Genomic DNA, 15,648 nt, shown 5'->3' on the forward strand with positions numbered 1-15,648 from the left:
TGTGCCCTGGTCAAAAATACTGCACTATTTCGGGAATAGAGTGTCATTTGGGATCCAGCCTCTCTCTGAGGACACCTTTAGAACGTTTCTCTGTGCATATGAGTGTTGTGGTCGTGTGTTTAGTGAGTAGTGTTGTGCCCTGGGCTTGTGCAGTAGGGGGAGGTGTAGTGCTGCCGTGTGTGTTGTGTTCTTTACACAGCGTTAACTCTCTAGGACTGAGGTTAATTATTCTTATCTATGACTTGTCTGACTCTAACTGACCTCCTTGTGGATTCCTCAGGTCAGGACCAGCTGTCTGGCCCTGTGTTTGTCTTTCAAGATTATCTGAGGCGGGCACTCCTCTCTACTCTGTTTCTCTCTCTCTCTACTTCTCCTTTAGTCATTCTTTATCCCTCAGTCACTCGTTCCTCCTCCCCTCCTCATGTTCTGGTCTCTCCTCCTCTCGGCTGTGCATGGTGGGAAAGAAAGAGAGACTGGACGGGAGAGGGTAGGATACAGCGAGGGTTGGGGCAGAAGGGATAAAAGAGAGAATGGAGGAGGAGAAGGTGAGAAAGCAAGAGAAAAAAGAGACAAAGAAAGCGGTCTCGATATGCTAGATGATTTGGAGTTTTGAGGGGGCACAGAGTAGGAGGGGGGGGGTTTGGCGGGGGATAAGGGGGAGGGGGAGATGGGGGAACATGCTGGCTCACTGCTGAAGTGTCAGTGTCTGCACTCCGCTGAGACTCAGATGGAAGGAAGGAGTAAACTGGCGTAACCTCACAGTCCAACCAAGACTCCTGAACTGAAGAACAAACTGAATGTACAAGAGAATATACAACCTAGAGGAAAATTGAAGTTCAGTAAAATATATATATATATTGTTTAAACTAAAGTGTTTTGGTGTTAAAGCCTTGGTCAGGCTGCAGGGTGCTCTGAGACTCATAGACGAAACACAGAGTCATGGATTCAGACTCGGACTCTCCTTTTAACTACTCCTGGCCCTCTTTCCCCAAGATGAGGATACGCAAGAAGGCGGGCAAGCAAGGTAACACTGGGACTATTTGACATGTTTTCATTTCTTTTATGAAACCTTTATTCATCCAGGTTGGTCTGGATTCAATTTATTTTTCAAGAAAGACCTTGGAGTCTCCTATGCTTTAACTATCCATTGATTGCAATTTACATTTATGGTTAAATGTGGTTCAATGGATTGTGAGAGGATCACATTCCATGTGGACTAAATGCTTGAATTTAGAATATTTTTCAGAATGTGTTTTACTTTTCCAAAGTTTTCCCTTAGTGGAACATCTCCTTGAAAACAATCTGGTCACTGGGATGTTGAGAGCAATGTCCAAATATTTGTGACTGCATCCTTACTTTGTTGCAGAGTATGACCGAGTTAAAGGGATAGTTCACCCAATTTACAAAATTACCCTGTAAGCAGTCTATAGACAAGGTATGACAGCAATCTATGCTTTGGTTTTGATTACCTTGCTACTGTCTCCAAATGCTATTTTTATTTATTTTTTTGGCCCAAAAACACATTCCAGTCAATATCCCCGATATTAGCATTTGTTGCACTTCATGTCCAATATCCATGTTCTGTTTGTAATGAGTTGGTACATAGCAGATGCTCTTCAGTAAGTCTGTGTTTCTTTACCTATCTCATCCTTCATGTCCCTAAGCCATACAAGGTTTACAGGAAATCTTGGAGTGAGATTCAAAATGTTATATTCCACAAAGACATCAGCACCCGAATCCCTTGAAGAATGATAATCACAGTCTTCTTGGCATTGATGTTTCAATGTTTATTTTACAGCATCAAAGTGAAATTGCCCTTTTTTTCTTATTACCCATACTTAGCTGTAAACAGTCGCAGTGAGAGTGTGTTTGCTAATGATGTAACTGGGATAGCTGACAACTAATAGTGGAAGGTCAGACATTCTCTCTAGGATAACGGATTGGCTCGCAGCTTGCGACAGACATCTCCTTAGGCCAGACCACACGCTCTTCCTATTCTGGCAGGGAGAGCATAAATACACCCCGCCTAGAGGTTGCCCTCTACATGACTGTTGCACTTCATTGACAGTGATGGACACTGTCTGTGGCTACTCAACTACCAAGCTGAAATATTTGTATTTTCTTACTATAACTGATTTCACTGATAGCTGCTTTATTGAGGAACGTTTTCTTGCGATGACTGTGATATATGGTTGTCTTATCTACCTTGTTTTAGTTTAGTTTATTAATTAGATCAAAACAAACCCCCAAATTCATCGAGGATTACACACAATAAAGTCTCATCATTGCAGTTACATCGTAGGGTACGTTCAAATTGTCACAGAAGACATCAAACTGTTTTTTACTTTATTTTTAAAGCTGCCCAGAGAGGACGTCATTTTTATGGGCAGAGGCAACTCATTCCACTCTGATGCTCCAGTATACAAGAAAGTTCCTTTCGCAGCATTACTCCTGAACCTGTATAAGCACACATTAGCAACACCTGATCTGGTGCTGTGATTGTGTGCATCGCTAACATGGGGAAAGTAATCAGTCAGATATCTGGGCGCAAAATGATAAATACTCCTGTAAACCAAACACAGTCTAATCTGGGAAACCCTAGCCTCAACAGGCAGCCAGTTGAGTTTGTTAAAGCAGCTCCTGCCTATGTGAGTATGTGGACTCACCTTCAATACTACCCTGATCAGCTTATTCTGGGCTATCTGGAGCTTCCCCTCCATAAGCTTAGATAAGCCCCCAAACCAGGAAGTACTAGCGTAGTCAAAATGGCATTGAATGAGGGCAGTGTTGCGCACTCTCATGGAGTCCTTATCAAGCAGCTTGGACATTCTAGCAAAAAACTTGGTCCTGGCATTAACCTCCCCTAGCACTTCAGTGGCCATGCTCAACACCCCCCCCCCCCCCCCCCCCATTCATTGGCAACCTCTGCTTTGTCATATACCATCTCCCCCATGATGTTCAGTCCAATACTGTTTCGTTTGTTTTTGGTAGTACTATTACAGCCTGGTTCCTTAAATGATTTCCCTAGCTTTCTAGGGTCATTTTTGTTCTCAATGATTTTATCAACAAAGTAACCCCTCTTAGCTTCATCCACCCTGCTCTGTGCTTCATTTCTGTGAAGTTTACAGTGCATTCGGAAAGTAGTCAGACCCATTAACTTTTTCCACATTTTGTTACGTTACAGCCTTGTTCTAAAATTGATTAAATAAATAAATGTCCTCATCAATCTACACACAATACCACATAATGACAAAGCGAAAACAGGTTTTTAGAAATGTTTGCAAATGTATTACAAATAAAAAACAGAAAAACCTTATTTACATAAGTATTCAGACCCTTTGCTTTGAAACTCGAAATTGAGCTCAGGTGCATCCTGTTTCCATTGATCATCCTTGAGATGTTTCTACAACTTGATTGGAGTCCACCTGTGGTAAATTCAATTGATTGGACATGATTTGGAAAAGCACACACCTGTCTATATAAGGTCCCACAGTTGACAGTGCATGTCAGAGGGAAAACCAAGCCATGAGGTCGACGGAATTGTCTGTAAAGCTCAGAGACAGGATTATGTCAAGGCACAGATCTGGGGAAGGGTACCAAAAAATGTCTGCAGCATTGAATGTCCCCAAGAACACAGTGGCCTCCATCATTCTTTAAAAAAAAGTCAAGGGGTCTGAATACTTTTCCGAAAAATCAGGCAGCTCTTGAGAGTTCTTACATTTCTTAAAGGCCTTATTCCTTGCTTGCATAGATTCTAGAATCTCATGATTAAACCAAGGGATAGATCTCTGTTTTACTCTGACCTGTCTAATGGGAGCCATCAAGTTCACCACGTCAAGGAATCTACATTTAAAGACTTCCCAGGCACTGTCTACCATTACACTATCCAGCACAGGTGACTTGTCAATTTTACCCACTTGCTCCCTAAACATTTCAACACAGTATTTTTTGAGTCCTCTGATTCGAATAGTTGAATGCACTGATTGTAAGTTGCTTTTGATAAGAGCGTATACTAAATGACCAAAATAGAATGTACAATTGGGCTGGTGTCAGTCCAGGCGAACCCTACTCTTGGCCTAATCACTATTCCAATCAAGATAAGTGAGATTATGATATATTTTTCATGGACATGGTTTATTAACACAGATTTGTATAGTAGCTAGGCTGTATTTGAAAAGTTGTTGTCCCAAACTGGCTGGTAGGCCTGTCTAAATTGGGGGTTTTGCACAGCATGATCATGATTTGGCTGATAATGGGGGCCTCGAGGAGCCGATGTGGGGGCCTCAAGGGGAAAAAATGTGCTGGTGTCTGTTAGAAATGCCCGGGCAGATATCTGGTCCCAGTCCGTGTCAGTCCCTGTAGAGTATGGAAAGAGTTTTGTAAAATCACAGTATTTTGGTGTCGAGAAATTCTCTCTGTAATGGTTAAACAGTTCAGCTTTGGGAGAGATCGAGTTACTGCCATGTCTGTTTCATCACTGCTGAACTCTTTCTTCTCCTGTTGCACTGTGGGATGTTATACGCGATAACACACATTATTACCTCATAATTGAGATTGACACTATCAGATGTTGTAAGTGTTATTTCTGTTATTCTTATGAAGATTAGGTGAATGGAGTCCAGTCCACAGTGTATTCTTGCTTAATGAAAATGTTATCTGCATAAACATGTGACTGGCTGAATAAATGATGATATATGTCCAATTTAAGTGTTCATTTTGTTCAAGTATACACACTGTGTGGGAGTCAGTTTTCCTGGTTGTTTTTGCACCTCTCCCATGCATCTGTGAGGTATCAGGTGTACAAAAGTGTATTTCTTAATTATTCGTGAAACTGAGCTCTCCGGCTGAGTAATATGTGAAAACGTAAACACACACATTGTAATGATTGGAACAGGATTGTTTGACTGCACAGGTGTCATAGCACAGAATAGGTTTTTGGACTTTAGAGGAGGTTATTTGAATGATTTACCTGTTCTCAAGAACAGTTCAAGTTAAATAATTATAGCTATCTTTTAGCCAAGATTTTGTTATTTTGCACTCTCCCAATTACTTCAATTTCCATGATGTATGCTGGTCTTGAGCAAGTGTGACTATTCACTCTATGACATTGTGATAACATTGTGTGCTCATTTGATTTCACAATCAAATCATGTCTTTACAGTCTTGATTAACATGCCTCACAGGTGATCACTGTTTAAATCTTGTGTTTTTCCAAGGGGTTATTTTCTCAAACGAAGCACAACAGCCCCCAAACAGAAGGGAACCTTGGAAAAGGTCCTTGTGACAGCTCTGCCCCCTCCCTCTCTTTCTCTCCCTCCTTCCTCCACCCCCCTCTCTCTCTCCCAAGGGTCTGTGAGCTGGTTGGAGGGCAAGCTCTGTTTTACTGGAAACTCTAGAAACCTGGCTGTAACTACTGTCTTTGTCTCTACCTCTGTGGAGCTCTGGCTGTTGGAGCTCTAGCTGGGCTGAGGTCCTCAACTGGAAAGTTCATGCTCATGCTACGCAGTCAAAGACAGATTCAATGCACTCTTTGATTCGTAAAAGGTTCAAATGCCTTTATTGCTTTGGAGTATATGAAGGATAAAGAAATATCATATAAAAAATAATAATTGAATAGCTTCCATTCCATGACACGTGGTACTTTGTTGTACTTTAATCAGCTGTGTTTCTACCACTGACACCAGTGCTTGTCCTTTCTGATGCTTCATCAGTAATATGAGCTGCCTATCTCAGTCTTATTCTCCTAGTTAACTGATGTTAAACACTAATCTCATCTCTGACAGTAATGTTCACAGAGTCTCTGAGACGGCTGCTGCTGTTGGCTTATAGATACAATGGGTGTCTGTCTATGCTTTTTTATAGTCTAGATGGTTGTTGTAACTAGATGGTTGTTGTAAAACTACATGATCATTCTACAGTGGTCTCTGCAGTGTACGCTCAAACTGGTGTGAATAGAACACTTCATTAGAACGTCTAGTTACTATTGACACAACAGTCCGCGTTTGAGCTGTCCACTGTTTTTTTCACATATTTTTCTTTGCACAAACACAGTCTTTACAACATTATGTCCTCAATGTGAGCAGTTTAATTTTGAATGCAATGTTCAGACATTCACATAAATAGCAACAGCATAACACAATTCTCATCCAAATGTAGGCTACATTAGTTCTGAGTAAAGAATGAGCTAAAATAAGCGGTCATATTTGAAAACAATCGTATACTGGAAACACTTGGTTTGTTATTTTAACAAAAACATCTTTGTTAATCATAAATACCGGACTTGTTTTTGCATGGATTCCGTGACACGGTTAGCTTTTAATAGCTAGGAATGCTATTTCTTGTCCCGGAATCCTGCTTGAAAGAGCCGCTAACCTAGCTAAGTTGCTAACGTTATCCATCCAGCTAACAAAGTTAGTCCCAGATGCCGAAAAGCAGCCTACACTAATTAAAATTTAATCATGTGCATGTCAATCTCTCCTGGCTCAAAGTAGAGGAGAGATTGACTTCATCACTACTTGTATTTGTGAGATGTATTGACATGTTGAAAGCACTGAGCTGTCTGTTTAAATGACTAGCACACAGCTCAGACACCCATGCATACCCGACAAGACATGCCACCAGAGGTCTCTTCACAGTCCCCAAGTCCAGAACAGACTATGGGAGGCGCACAGTGCTACATAGAGCCATGACTACATGGAACTCTATTCCACATCAAGTAACTGAGGCAAGCAGTAGAATCAGATTTAAAAAACAGATAAAAATACACCTTATGGAACAGCGGGGACTGTGAAGCAACACAAACATAGGCACAGACACATGCATAAACACCCATGATAACATACGCACTATACACACACGTACACATGGATTTTGTGTTGTACAGTGCCTTGCAAAAGTATTCATCCCCCTTGCCGTTTTTCCTATTTTGTTGCATTACAACCTGTAATTTAAATTGATTTTTTATTTGGATTTCATATAATGGACATACACAAAATAGTCCAAATTGGTGAAGTGAAATGAAAAAAATTACTTGTTTCAAAAATTTCTAAAAAATCAATAACGGAAAAATGGTGCGTGCATCTGTATTCACCCCTTTGCTATGAAGCCCCTAAATAAGATCTGGTGCAACCAATTACCTTCAGAAGTCACATAATTAGTTAAATAAAGTCCACCTGTGTGCAATCTAAGTGTCACATGATCTCAGTATATATACACCTATTCTGAACGTCCCCATAGTCTGCAACACCACTAAGCAAGGGCCACCAACAAGCAAGCGGCACCATGAAGACCAAGGAGCTCTCCAAACAGGTCAGGAACAAAGTTGTGGAGAAGGACAGATCAGGGTTGGGTTATAAATAAATATCAGAAAATTTGCACATCCCACGGAGCACCATTAAATCCATTATTAAAAAAATTGAAAGAATATGGCACCAAAACAAACCTGCCAAGAGAGGGCCGCCCACCAAAACTCACGGACCAGGCAAGGAGGGCATTAATCAGAGAGGCAACAAAGAGACCAAGATAACCCTGGAGGAGCTGCAAAGTTCCACAGCGGAGATTGGAGTATCTGTCCATAGGACCACTTTAAGCCGTACACTCCACAGAGCTGGGCTTTACGGAAATGTGGCCAGAAAAAAGCCATTGCTTAAAGAAAAAAATAAGCAAACACGTTTGGTGTTCGCCAAAAGGCATGTGGGAGACAATTTAGCTTTTTGGCCATCAAGGAAAATGTCTGGCGCAAACCCAACACCTCTCATCACCCCGAGAACACCATCCCCACAGTGAAGCATGGTGGTGGCAGCATCATGCTGTGGGGATGTTTTTCATCGGCAGGGACTGGGAAACTGGTCAGAATTGAAGGAATGATGGATGGCGCTAAATACAGGGAAATTCTTGAGGGAAACCTGTTTCAGTCTTCCAAAGATTTGAGACTGAGACGGAGGTTCACCTTCCAGCAGGACATTGACCCTAAGCATACTGCTAAAGCAACACTTGAGTGGTTTAAGGGGAAACATTTAAATGTCTTGGAATGGCCTAGTCAAAGCCCAGACCTCAATCCAATTGAGAATCTGTGGTATGAACTAAAGATTGCTACACACCAGCGGAACCCATCCAACTTGAAGGAGCTGGAGCAATTTTAACTTGAAGAATGGGCAAAAATCCCAGTGGCTAGATGTGCCAAGCTTGTAGAGACATACCCCAAGAGACTTGCAGCTGTAATTGCTGCAAAAGGTGGATCTACAAAGTATTGACTTTGGGAGGGGGGGGGGGGGGGGGGGGGGGGGAATAGTTATGCACGCTCAAGTTTTCAGATTTTTTTGTCTTATTTCTTGTTTGTTTCACAATAAAAAATATTTTGCATCTTCAAAGTGGTAGGCATGTTGTGTAAATCAAATGATACAAACCCCTAAAAAAATCCATTTTAATTCCAGGCAACAAAATAGTAAAAATGCCAATGGGGGTGAATACTTATGCAAGCAACTGTACATCTGAGTTTCATTATTTCAAATGCAAATTATAGATTTATTTTTACCATGAGCATCTGTAGACCATCAAAATGTAATTATGCTTTCACAACACACCACATTCTCCTCCTGGTACTCCGCTACCGTTTTCTCAACTGCACTGAAAGTTGGTATGTCTTTCTTTACTCCATGCAAAGAATGTTTGAAATCAAAACAAAGTCGTCTCCAATCCTACTTCCGTGTTCTAGTCAAGGATTTTGGTAGTAGATATTTATGTTCTTATTTCAGATGTGAATAGCACAGTAGACCAAGATGTAATACACTTTAAGTTTTTGTTTACGTTTTTGGGGAAAGTGGTCAAGGTAGCTGATATGTGTCAAAAGACACAATGTTTACTCATTGTCTCATGCTTAGAATGTGCTCCCTCATTGTTAATATTTGAAAGTTCTGAAATGTTCCATGGCAGTTAATTCAACAGTGTGAAGCTAAATTAGGTGATGTGGTTACTAAAACAGTGGTACCTCTTGATTGTAGACAACACTTAGGCTTCTACTTCCAGCTTATACGTAATATATACATTTTACGGACACAGTATATTTTACATTAGTTATCTTTTTTTTGTTTTTAGTCCCATCCTTCAGTTACACTCAACCCCTCCCATCTATCTCTGAACACCATCCAGTTTAGATTTTTATTTGCCACATATTTTTCAACTGTGCTGTGATGTTTCACAAAAGTTCTGAAGCTTTCTATTCTCATCGTTTCTACAGATTGTAAATTAAAGATAAATATTTTTGCTAAGAGTATTATTATATTATTGATCGATTAACTAGAACTGTTTAAATCACCAGCAGTACTATTTGCAGAGTTAGCTCCAGGTAAATGTTGCAATTCTTCAGCCATTCCTGAACCTGTGACCAAAAACAAGCTACATATTTACATTTACATTTTTGTCATTTAGCAGACGCTCTTATCCAGAGCGACTTACAGTTAGTGAGTGCATACATTTTTCATACTGGACAGTACCAAAACAAATGATGTAATGATTCTGTCTCTTCACAGGAAAAATCTGCAGAGCTGGTTGTATCCCTCATTTATACAGTATAGCACTCTATTGGTTGCAAAAATGTTGTATAATAATTTAAATAGAAAAACTATAAGTTTTGAATCCGGTGTCATTTTGTGTAACAGTTCATAAACCATGTGCAACGGAATCGGTACATCGAAAATCTCTTCCCAACTATTTTGCAATCAATTTTTTGGGTCCTTAAATGAAACGGGTATACTTTTTTATTAATCACAATTTTCTTTAACCAATTTTGTTCTTTAATGCAGGGCCGACAGAGAAGATCCTTACTTTCTCCCCCTTCGACTTGCCTCTTCCATTTTTGCGGTAATGCTGCAATTAGTTTGTTGTGTAATTTTGGATAGACAAGACATTTCCATATATTTTTGGTAGCTGCATGTGTGACATAACTCCACCAGTCGTATTTATTTGTATTTGTATTTATTATTGATGATATAAATAACAAAGATTATACAGTTTTCAAACATTTGTTCCATAATATTTGTTGTAATATTTGTTCTGTCTTTTCTGGTGGATTAAACTGAAATTGCAACCAACTTTCTATGGCTTGTTTTAAAAATAGCAATATTTAGGAGATTATTTCATTTTCAAATAATCGAAAGTGAGAGGTTGTAATCTGAATAAAGGGAAAAAGGCCATTCTTGAACACAGGGTGGGCCATTCTTACTAATCTGCTAGAGAACTAGTTCAGATTTAAGAATAGCGTTTGTATGACTGAAGCCTTTAGTGAGAGGTCTAATGCTTTAATATTTAATAATTTTTGCCCTCCAAAATCATATTCATTATATGAATAGGCCCGTTTAATTTGGTCTGGCTTGCCATTCAAAATAAAATGGAATATTCTTTGCGCATATAATTTTAAAAAAACAAGATGTTAGGTGTAGGCAGGGCCATAAGCAAATTGGTAAACTGGGATATGACTAAACCTTGGACTGTATATAATACAATCGAGGTGAGGTCATTGGAAATGATTTTGGCGGTTGATCTGCTTCTGTTCTGTGGGTGGCACTGTGTGCTCTTTTTGAAGGATGGGTCCCGGTCTCTCGGGGGCCTTGGGATCTGGGGGGACGGGGTGGTCTGCTAGTCACTGGGACGACAACCCAACTTGGGATGGGGGGACGTTTTAGCAGGTGTAATAGTGGAGAACAATTGGAGGTTTACTTAGTAGCAATGCAAATATCATGGTTCCCGCCTCCCGAGTGGCGCAGTGGTCTAAGGCACTGCATCGCAGTGCTAACTGTGCCACTAGAGATCCTGGTTCGAATCCAGGCTCTGTCGCAGCCGGCCGTGACCGGGAGACTCATGGGCGGCGCACAATTGGCCCAGCGTCGTCCAGGGTAGGGGAGGGAATGGCCGGCAGGGATGTAGCTCAGTTGGTAGAGCATGGCGTTTGCAACGCCAGGGTTGTGGTTTCGTTTCCCACCGGGGGCCAGTATAAAAAAAAATAAAAATAAAATGTATTCACTAACTGTAAGTCGCTCTGGATAAGAGCGTCTGCTAAATGACTTAAATGTAATGGTACAGCAACTGTGTATGGACACTCAATCATTATGGTACTTTTTAATGGTAAGTTTACAAAAATATACAGTGCCTTTGGAAAGTATTCAGACCCCTTGATTTTATCCATATTTTGTTACGTTACAGCCTTATTCTAAAATGGATTAAATTGTTAGTTTTTTCTCTTAATCTATACACAATACCCATAATTACAATTTTTGCTAATTCACTACAAATAAAAAACTGAAATATCACATTTACATAAGTATTCAGACCCTTTACTCAGTACTTTGTTGAAGCAACTTTGCAGCGATTACAGCATTGAGTCTTTTTGGGTATGACACTACAAGCATGGAACACCTGTATTTGGGGAGTTTCTCCCATTGCTCTCTGCAGATCCTCTTAAGCTCTGTCAGGTTGGATGGGGAGAGTTGCTGCACAGCTATTTTCACGTCTCTCCAGAGATGTTCGATCGGGTTCAAGTCCGGGCTCTGGCTGGGCCACTCAAGGACATTCAGAGACTTGTCCCAAAGCCACTCCTGCGTTGACTTGGCTGTGTGCTTAGGGTCGTAGTCCTGTTGGAAGGTGAACCTTCGACCCAGTCTGAGGTCCTGAGCGCTCTGGAGCACATTTTCATCAAGGATCTCTCTGTACTTTGCTCCGTTCATATATGCCTCGATCCTGACTAGTCTCCCTGCCGCTGAAAAACATCCCCACAGCATGATGCTGCCACCACCATGCTTCACCGTAGGGATGGTGCCAGGTTTCCTCCAGACATGACGCTTGGCATTCTGAATACTTATGTAAATAAGGTATTTCTGTTTTTTATTTTTACCAAATTAGCAAAAAATTCTAAAAACCTGTTTTCGCTTTATCATTATGAGGTATTGCCACCATTTGCCTTGATGACAGCTTTGCACACTCTTGGCATTCTCTCAACCAGCTTCACCTGGAATTATTTTTCAACAGTCTTGAAGGAGTTCCCACATACACTTATTGGCTGCTTTTCCTTCACTCTGCAGTCCGACTCATCCCAAACCATCTCAATTTGGTTGAGGTCGGGGGATTGTGGAGGCCAGCTCATCTGATGCAGCACTCCATCACTCTCCTTCTTGGTCAAATAGCCCTTACACAGCCTGGAGGTGTGTTGGGTCATTATCCTGTTGAAAAACAAATGATAGTCCCACTAAGCCCAAACCAGATGGGATGGCGTATCGCTGCAGAATGCTGTGGTAGCCATGCTGGTTAAGTGTGCCTTGAATTCTAAATAAATCACAGACAGTGTTACCAAAAAAGCACCCCCACACCATAACTCCTCCTCCTCCATGCTTTACGGTGGGAACTACAAATGCGGACATCATCCGTTTACCCGCACCGCGTCTCACAAAGACACGGCGGTTTGAACCAAATATCTCACATTTGGACTCCAGACCAAAGGACACATTTTCACCGGTCTAATGTCCAAGCAGGTCTCTTCTTCTTATTGGTGTCCTTTAGTAGTGGTTTCTTTGCAGCAATTCGACCATGAAGGTCTGATTCACACAGTACCCTCTGAACAGTTGATGTTGAGATGTTTCTGTTACTTGAACTCTGTGAAGCATTTATTTGGGCTGCAATTTCTGAGGCTGGTAACTCTAATTAACTTATCATCTGCAGCAGAGGTTACTGGTTCTTCCATTCCTGTGGCGGTCCTCATAAGAGCCAGTTTCAGCATAGCGCTTGATGGTTTTTGCGACTGCACTTGAAGAAACTTTCAAAGTTCTTGAAATGTTCCGTATTGACTGACCTTCATGTCTTAAAGTAATGATGGACTGTCATTTCTCTTTGCTAATTTGAGCTGTTCTTGCCATAATATGGACTTGGTCTTTTACCAAATAGGGCTCCCCCCCCTACCTTGTCACAACATAACTGATTGGCTCAAATGCATTAAGAAGGAAAGAAATTCCACAAATTAACTTTTAAGAAGATACACCTGTTAATTTAAATGCATTCCAGGTGACTACCTCATGAAGCTGTTTGAGAGAATGCCAAAAGGCAAAGGGTGGCTATTTGAAGAATCTCAAATATAACATATATTTTGATATGTTTAACACTTTTTTGATTACTACATGATTCCATATGTGTTATTTCATAGTTTTGATGCCTTCACTATTATTCTACAATGCAAAAATAAAGAAAAACCGTTGAATGAGTAGGTGTGTCCAAACTTTTGACTGGTAGTGTACATTAGCAAAAATTTCTAAAAACCTGTTTTCGCTTTCAGTATGGGGCATTGTGTGTAGATTGATAAGGATTTTTATTTATGTAATTAATTTTAGAATAAGGCTGTAACATAACAAAATTGGAAAAAGGAAAGGTCTAAATACTTTCCGAATGCACTGTATGTAAATGTTAACGCATTTGCGTAAAATAACACATCAACAGTAACTCTTGAACCATTCAAGCTAGAGACACGAAACCAACTTTCACATGTTCAGGCTATCCTATCTTCAAACTCGTAGAAACTTGTATCAACTGTAACTAAACAAATGAACATAAATGAGCATAAAATAACACACTGACAGTAACTCATGAACCGTTCAAGCTAGAGACACCAAACCAATTTTCACATGTTCAGGCTATCCTAACGTCAAATTCTTAAAAATATTTATCTGTATAAACGAGCATTAATTTGCATAAAATATACAACCAACTTTAAGTCTTGAACCGTTCAAGCTATATGCTGTCACGATCGTCATACATAGAGGAGGAGGACCAAGGCGCAGCGTTGAATGTGAACATATTATTTATTTGAATGATCACCCGATCAAAACAACAAAACAACGACGTGACAGTCGACGGTCAATACACAACCAAACACGAACACAACGAGAAACTTATAGGACACCAATTACGTCAAAACAGAAACAGGTGTGGAAACAAACAGACAAAAGCAAACGAACATGAAACATATAGCGGTGGCAGCTAGAATTCCGGAGACGACGAACGCCGAAGCCTGCCCGAACAAGGGAGAGAGGCAGCCTCGGCCGAAACCGTGACAGTACCCCCCCCTTGACGCGCGGCTCCAGACGTGCGCCGACTCCGGCCTCGGGGACGACCAGGAGGACGCGGAGCAGGGCGCGTCGGATGCCTCCGATGGAACTCCGTCAGGAGCGACGGGTCCAACACGTCTCTCCTCGGCACCCAGCACCGCTCCTCCGGACCGTACCCCTCCCACTCCACTAGATACTGGAGACCCCCCATCCGACGTCTCGAATCCAAGATGGATCTCACGGAGTACGCCGGTGCCCCCTCGATGTCCAACGGGGGCGGAGGGGTCTCCAAGATCTCATCTTCTTGGAGTGGGCCCGCTACCACCGGCCTGAGAAGGGACACATGGAACGAGGGGTTAATACACTTATACTCCACAGGTAGCTGTAATCTATAACATACCTCGTTCAACCTTCTCAGGACTTTAAATGGCCCTACAAACCGCCGACCCAGTTTCCGACAGGGCAGGCGGAGGGGCAGGTTTCTGGTAGAGAGCCAGACTCGATCACCAGGTGCGTACACCGGTGCCTCACTGCGGTGGAGATCAGCGCTCGCCTTCTGACGTCGGAGGGCCCGCTGCAGGTGGACGTGTGCAGCGTTCCAAGTCTCCTCCGAGCGCCGCGCCCACTCATCCACCGCAGGAGCCTCGATCTGGCTCTGCTGCCAGGGTGCCAGAACCGGCTGGTAACCTAACACACATTGAAATGGAGTTAGGTTAGTGGAGGAATGGCGTAGGGAATTCTGGGCCATCTCGGCCCAGGGAACGTACCTTGACCACTCCTCCGGCCGGTCCTGGCAGTATGTTCTGAGAAACCTACCCACATCCTGGTTTACGCGTTCCACCTGCCCATTGCTCTCCGGGTGGTAACCCGAGGTGAGGCTCACCGAGACCCCCAACCGCTCCATAAACGCTCTCCAGACTCTGGAGGTGAATTGGGGACCCCGATCAGCCACAATGTCCTCGGGTACCCCGTAGTGCCGGAACACATGGGTAAACAGTGCCTCGGCAGTTTGCAGGGCCGTAGGAAGACCCGGCATGGGGAGCAAACGACAGGCCTTAGAGAACCGGTCCACAACGACCAGGATGGTAGTATTCCCTTGGGAGAGGGGAAGGTCTGTTATAAAGTCCACTGAGAGGTGGGACCATGGCCGTTGTGGAACGGGCAGGGGTAGCAACTTACCCCTAGGTAGATGTCTAGGCGCCTTACACTGGGCGCACACCGAGCAGGAGGAAACATAAACCCTCACATCCCTTGCCAACGTGGGCCACCAGTACTTGGCACTAAGACAGTGCACTGTCCGGCCGATACCCGGATGTCCAGAGGAGGGTGACGTGTGAGCCCAATAGATCAATCGATCCCGAACCTCGAGCGGAACGTACTTCCGACCCTCCGGGCACTGTGGTGGACTAGGGTCGGTGCGTAACGCCCGCTCGAGTTCAGCATCGACCTCCCACACTACCGGTGCCACCAGACACGACTCAGGCAGTATGGGAGTGGGCTCCACGGACCTCTCCTCCGCGTCATACCGCCGAGACAGCGCATCTGCCTTGCCATTCTGTGACCCAGG

General features: G+C 42.6%; 1 protein-coding gene across 1 annotated transcript in view; it reads left to right on the forward strand.

Moving 5' to 3' along the window:
* The first annotated feature begins 916 nt into the window (after nt 1-916).
* Nucleotides 917-15,648, forward strand: part of LOC311141772 (rho guanine nucleotide exchange factor 28-like) — a 92,499-nt gene continuing 77,767 nt past the window's right edge. Inside the window, exon 1 of the mRNA XM_084177226.1 lies at nt 917-1,024. Within this exon, the coding sequence (XP_084033352.1) occupies nt 940-1,024 (85 nt within the window). The 5' untranslated portion in view covers nt 917-939. The remainder of the gene's footprint in view (nt 1,025-15,648) is intronic.

The sequence above is a fragment of the Coregonus lavaretus genome (genome assembly GCF_964263955.1).
Source record: "Coregonus lavaretus genome assembly, chromosome: 14".
NCBI classification, from domain to species: domain Eukaryota; kingdom Metazoa; phylum Chordata; class Actinopteri; order Salmoniformes; family Salmonidae; genus Coregonus; species Coregonus lavaretus.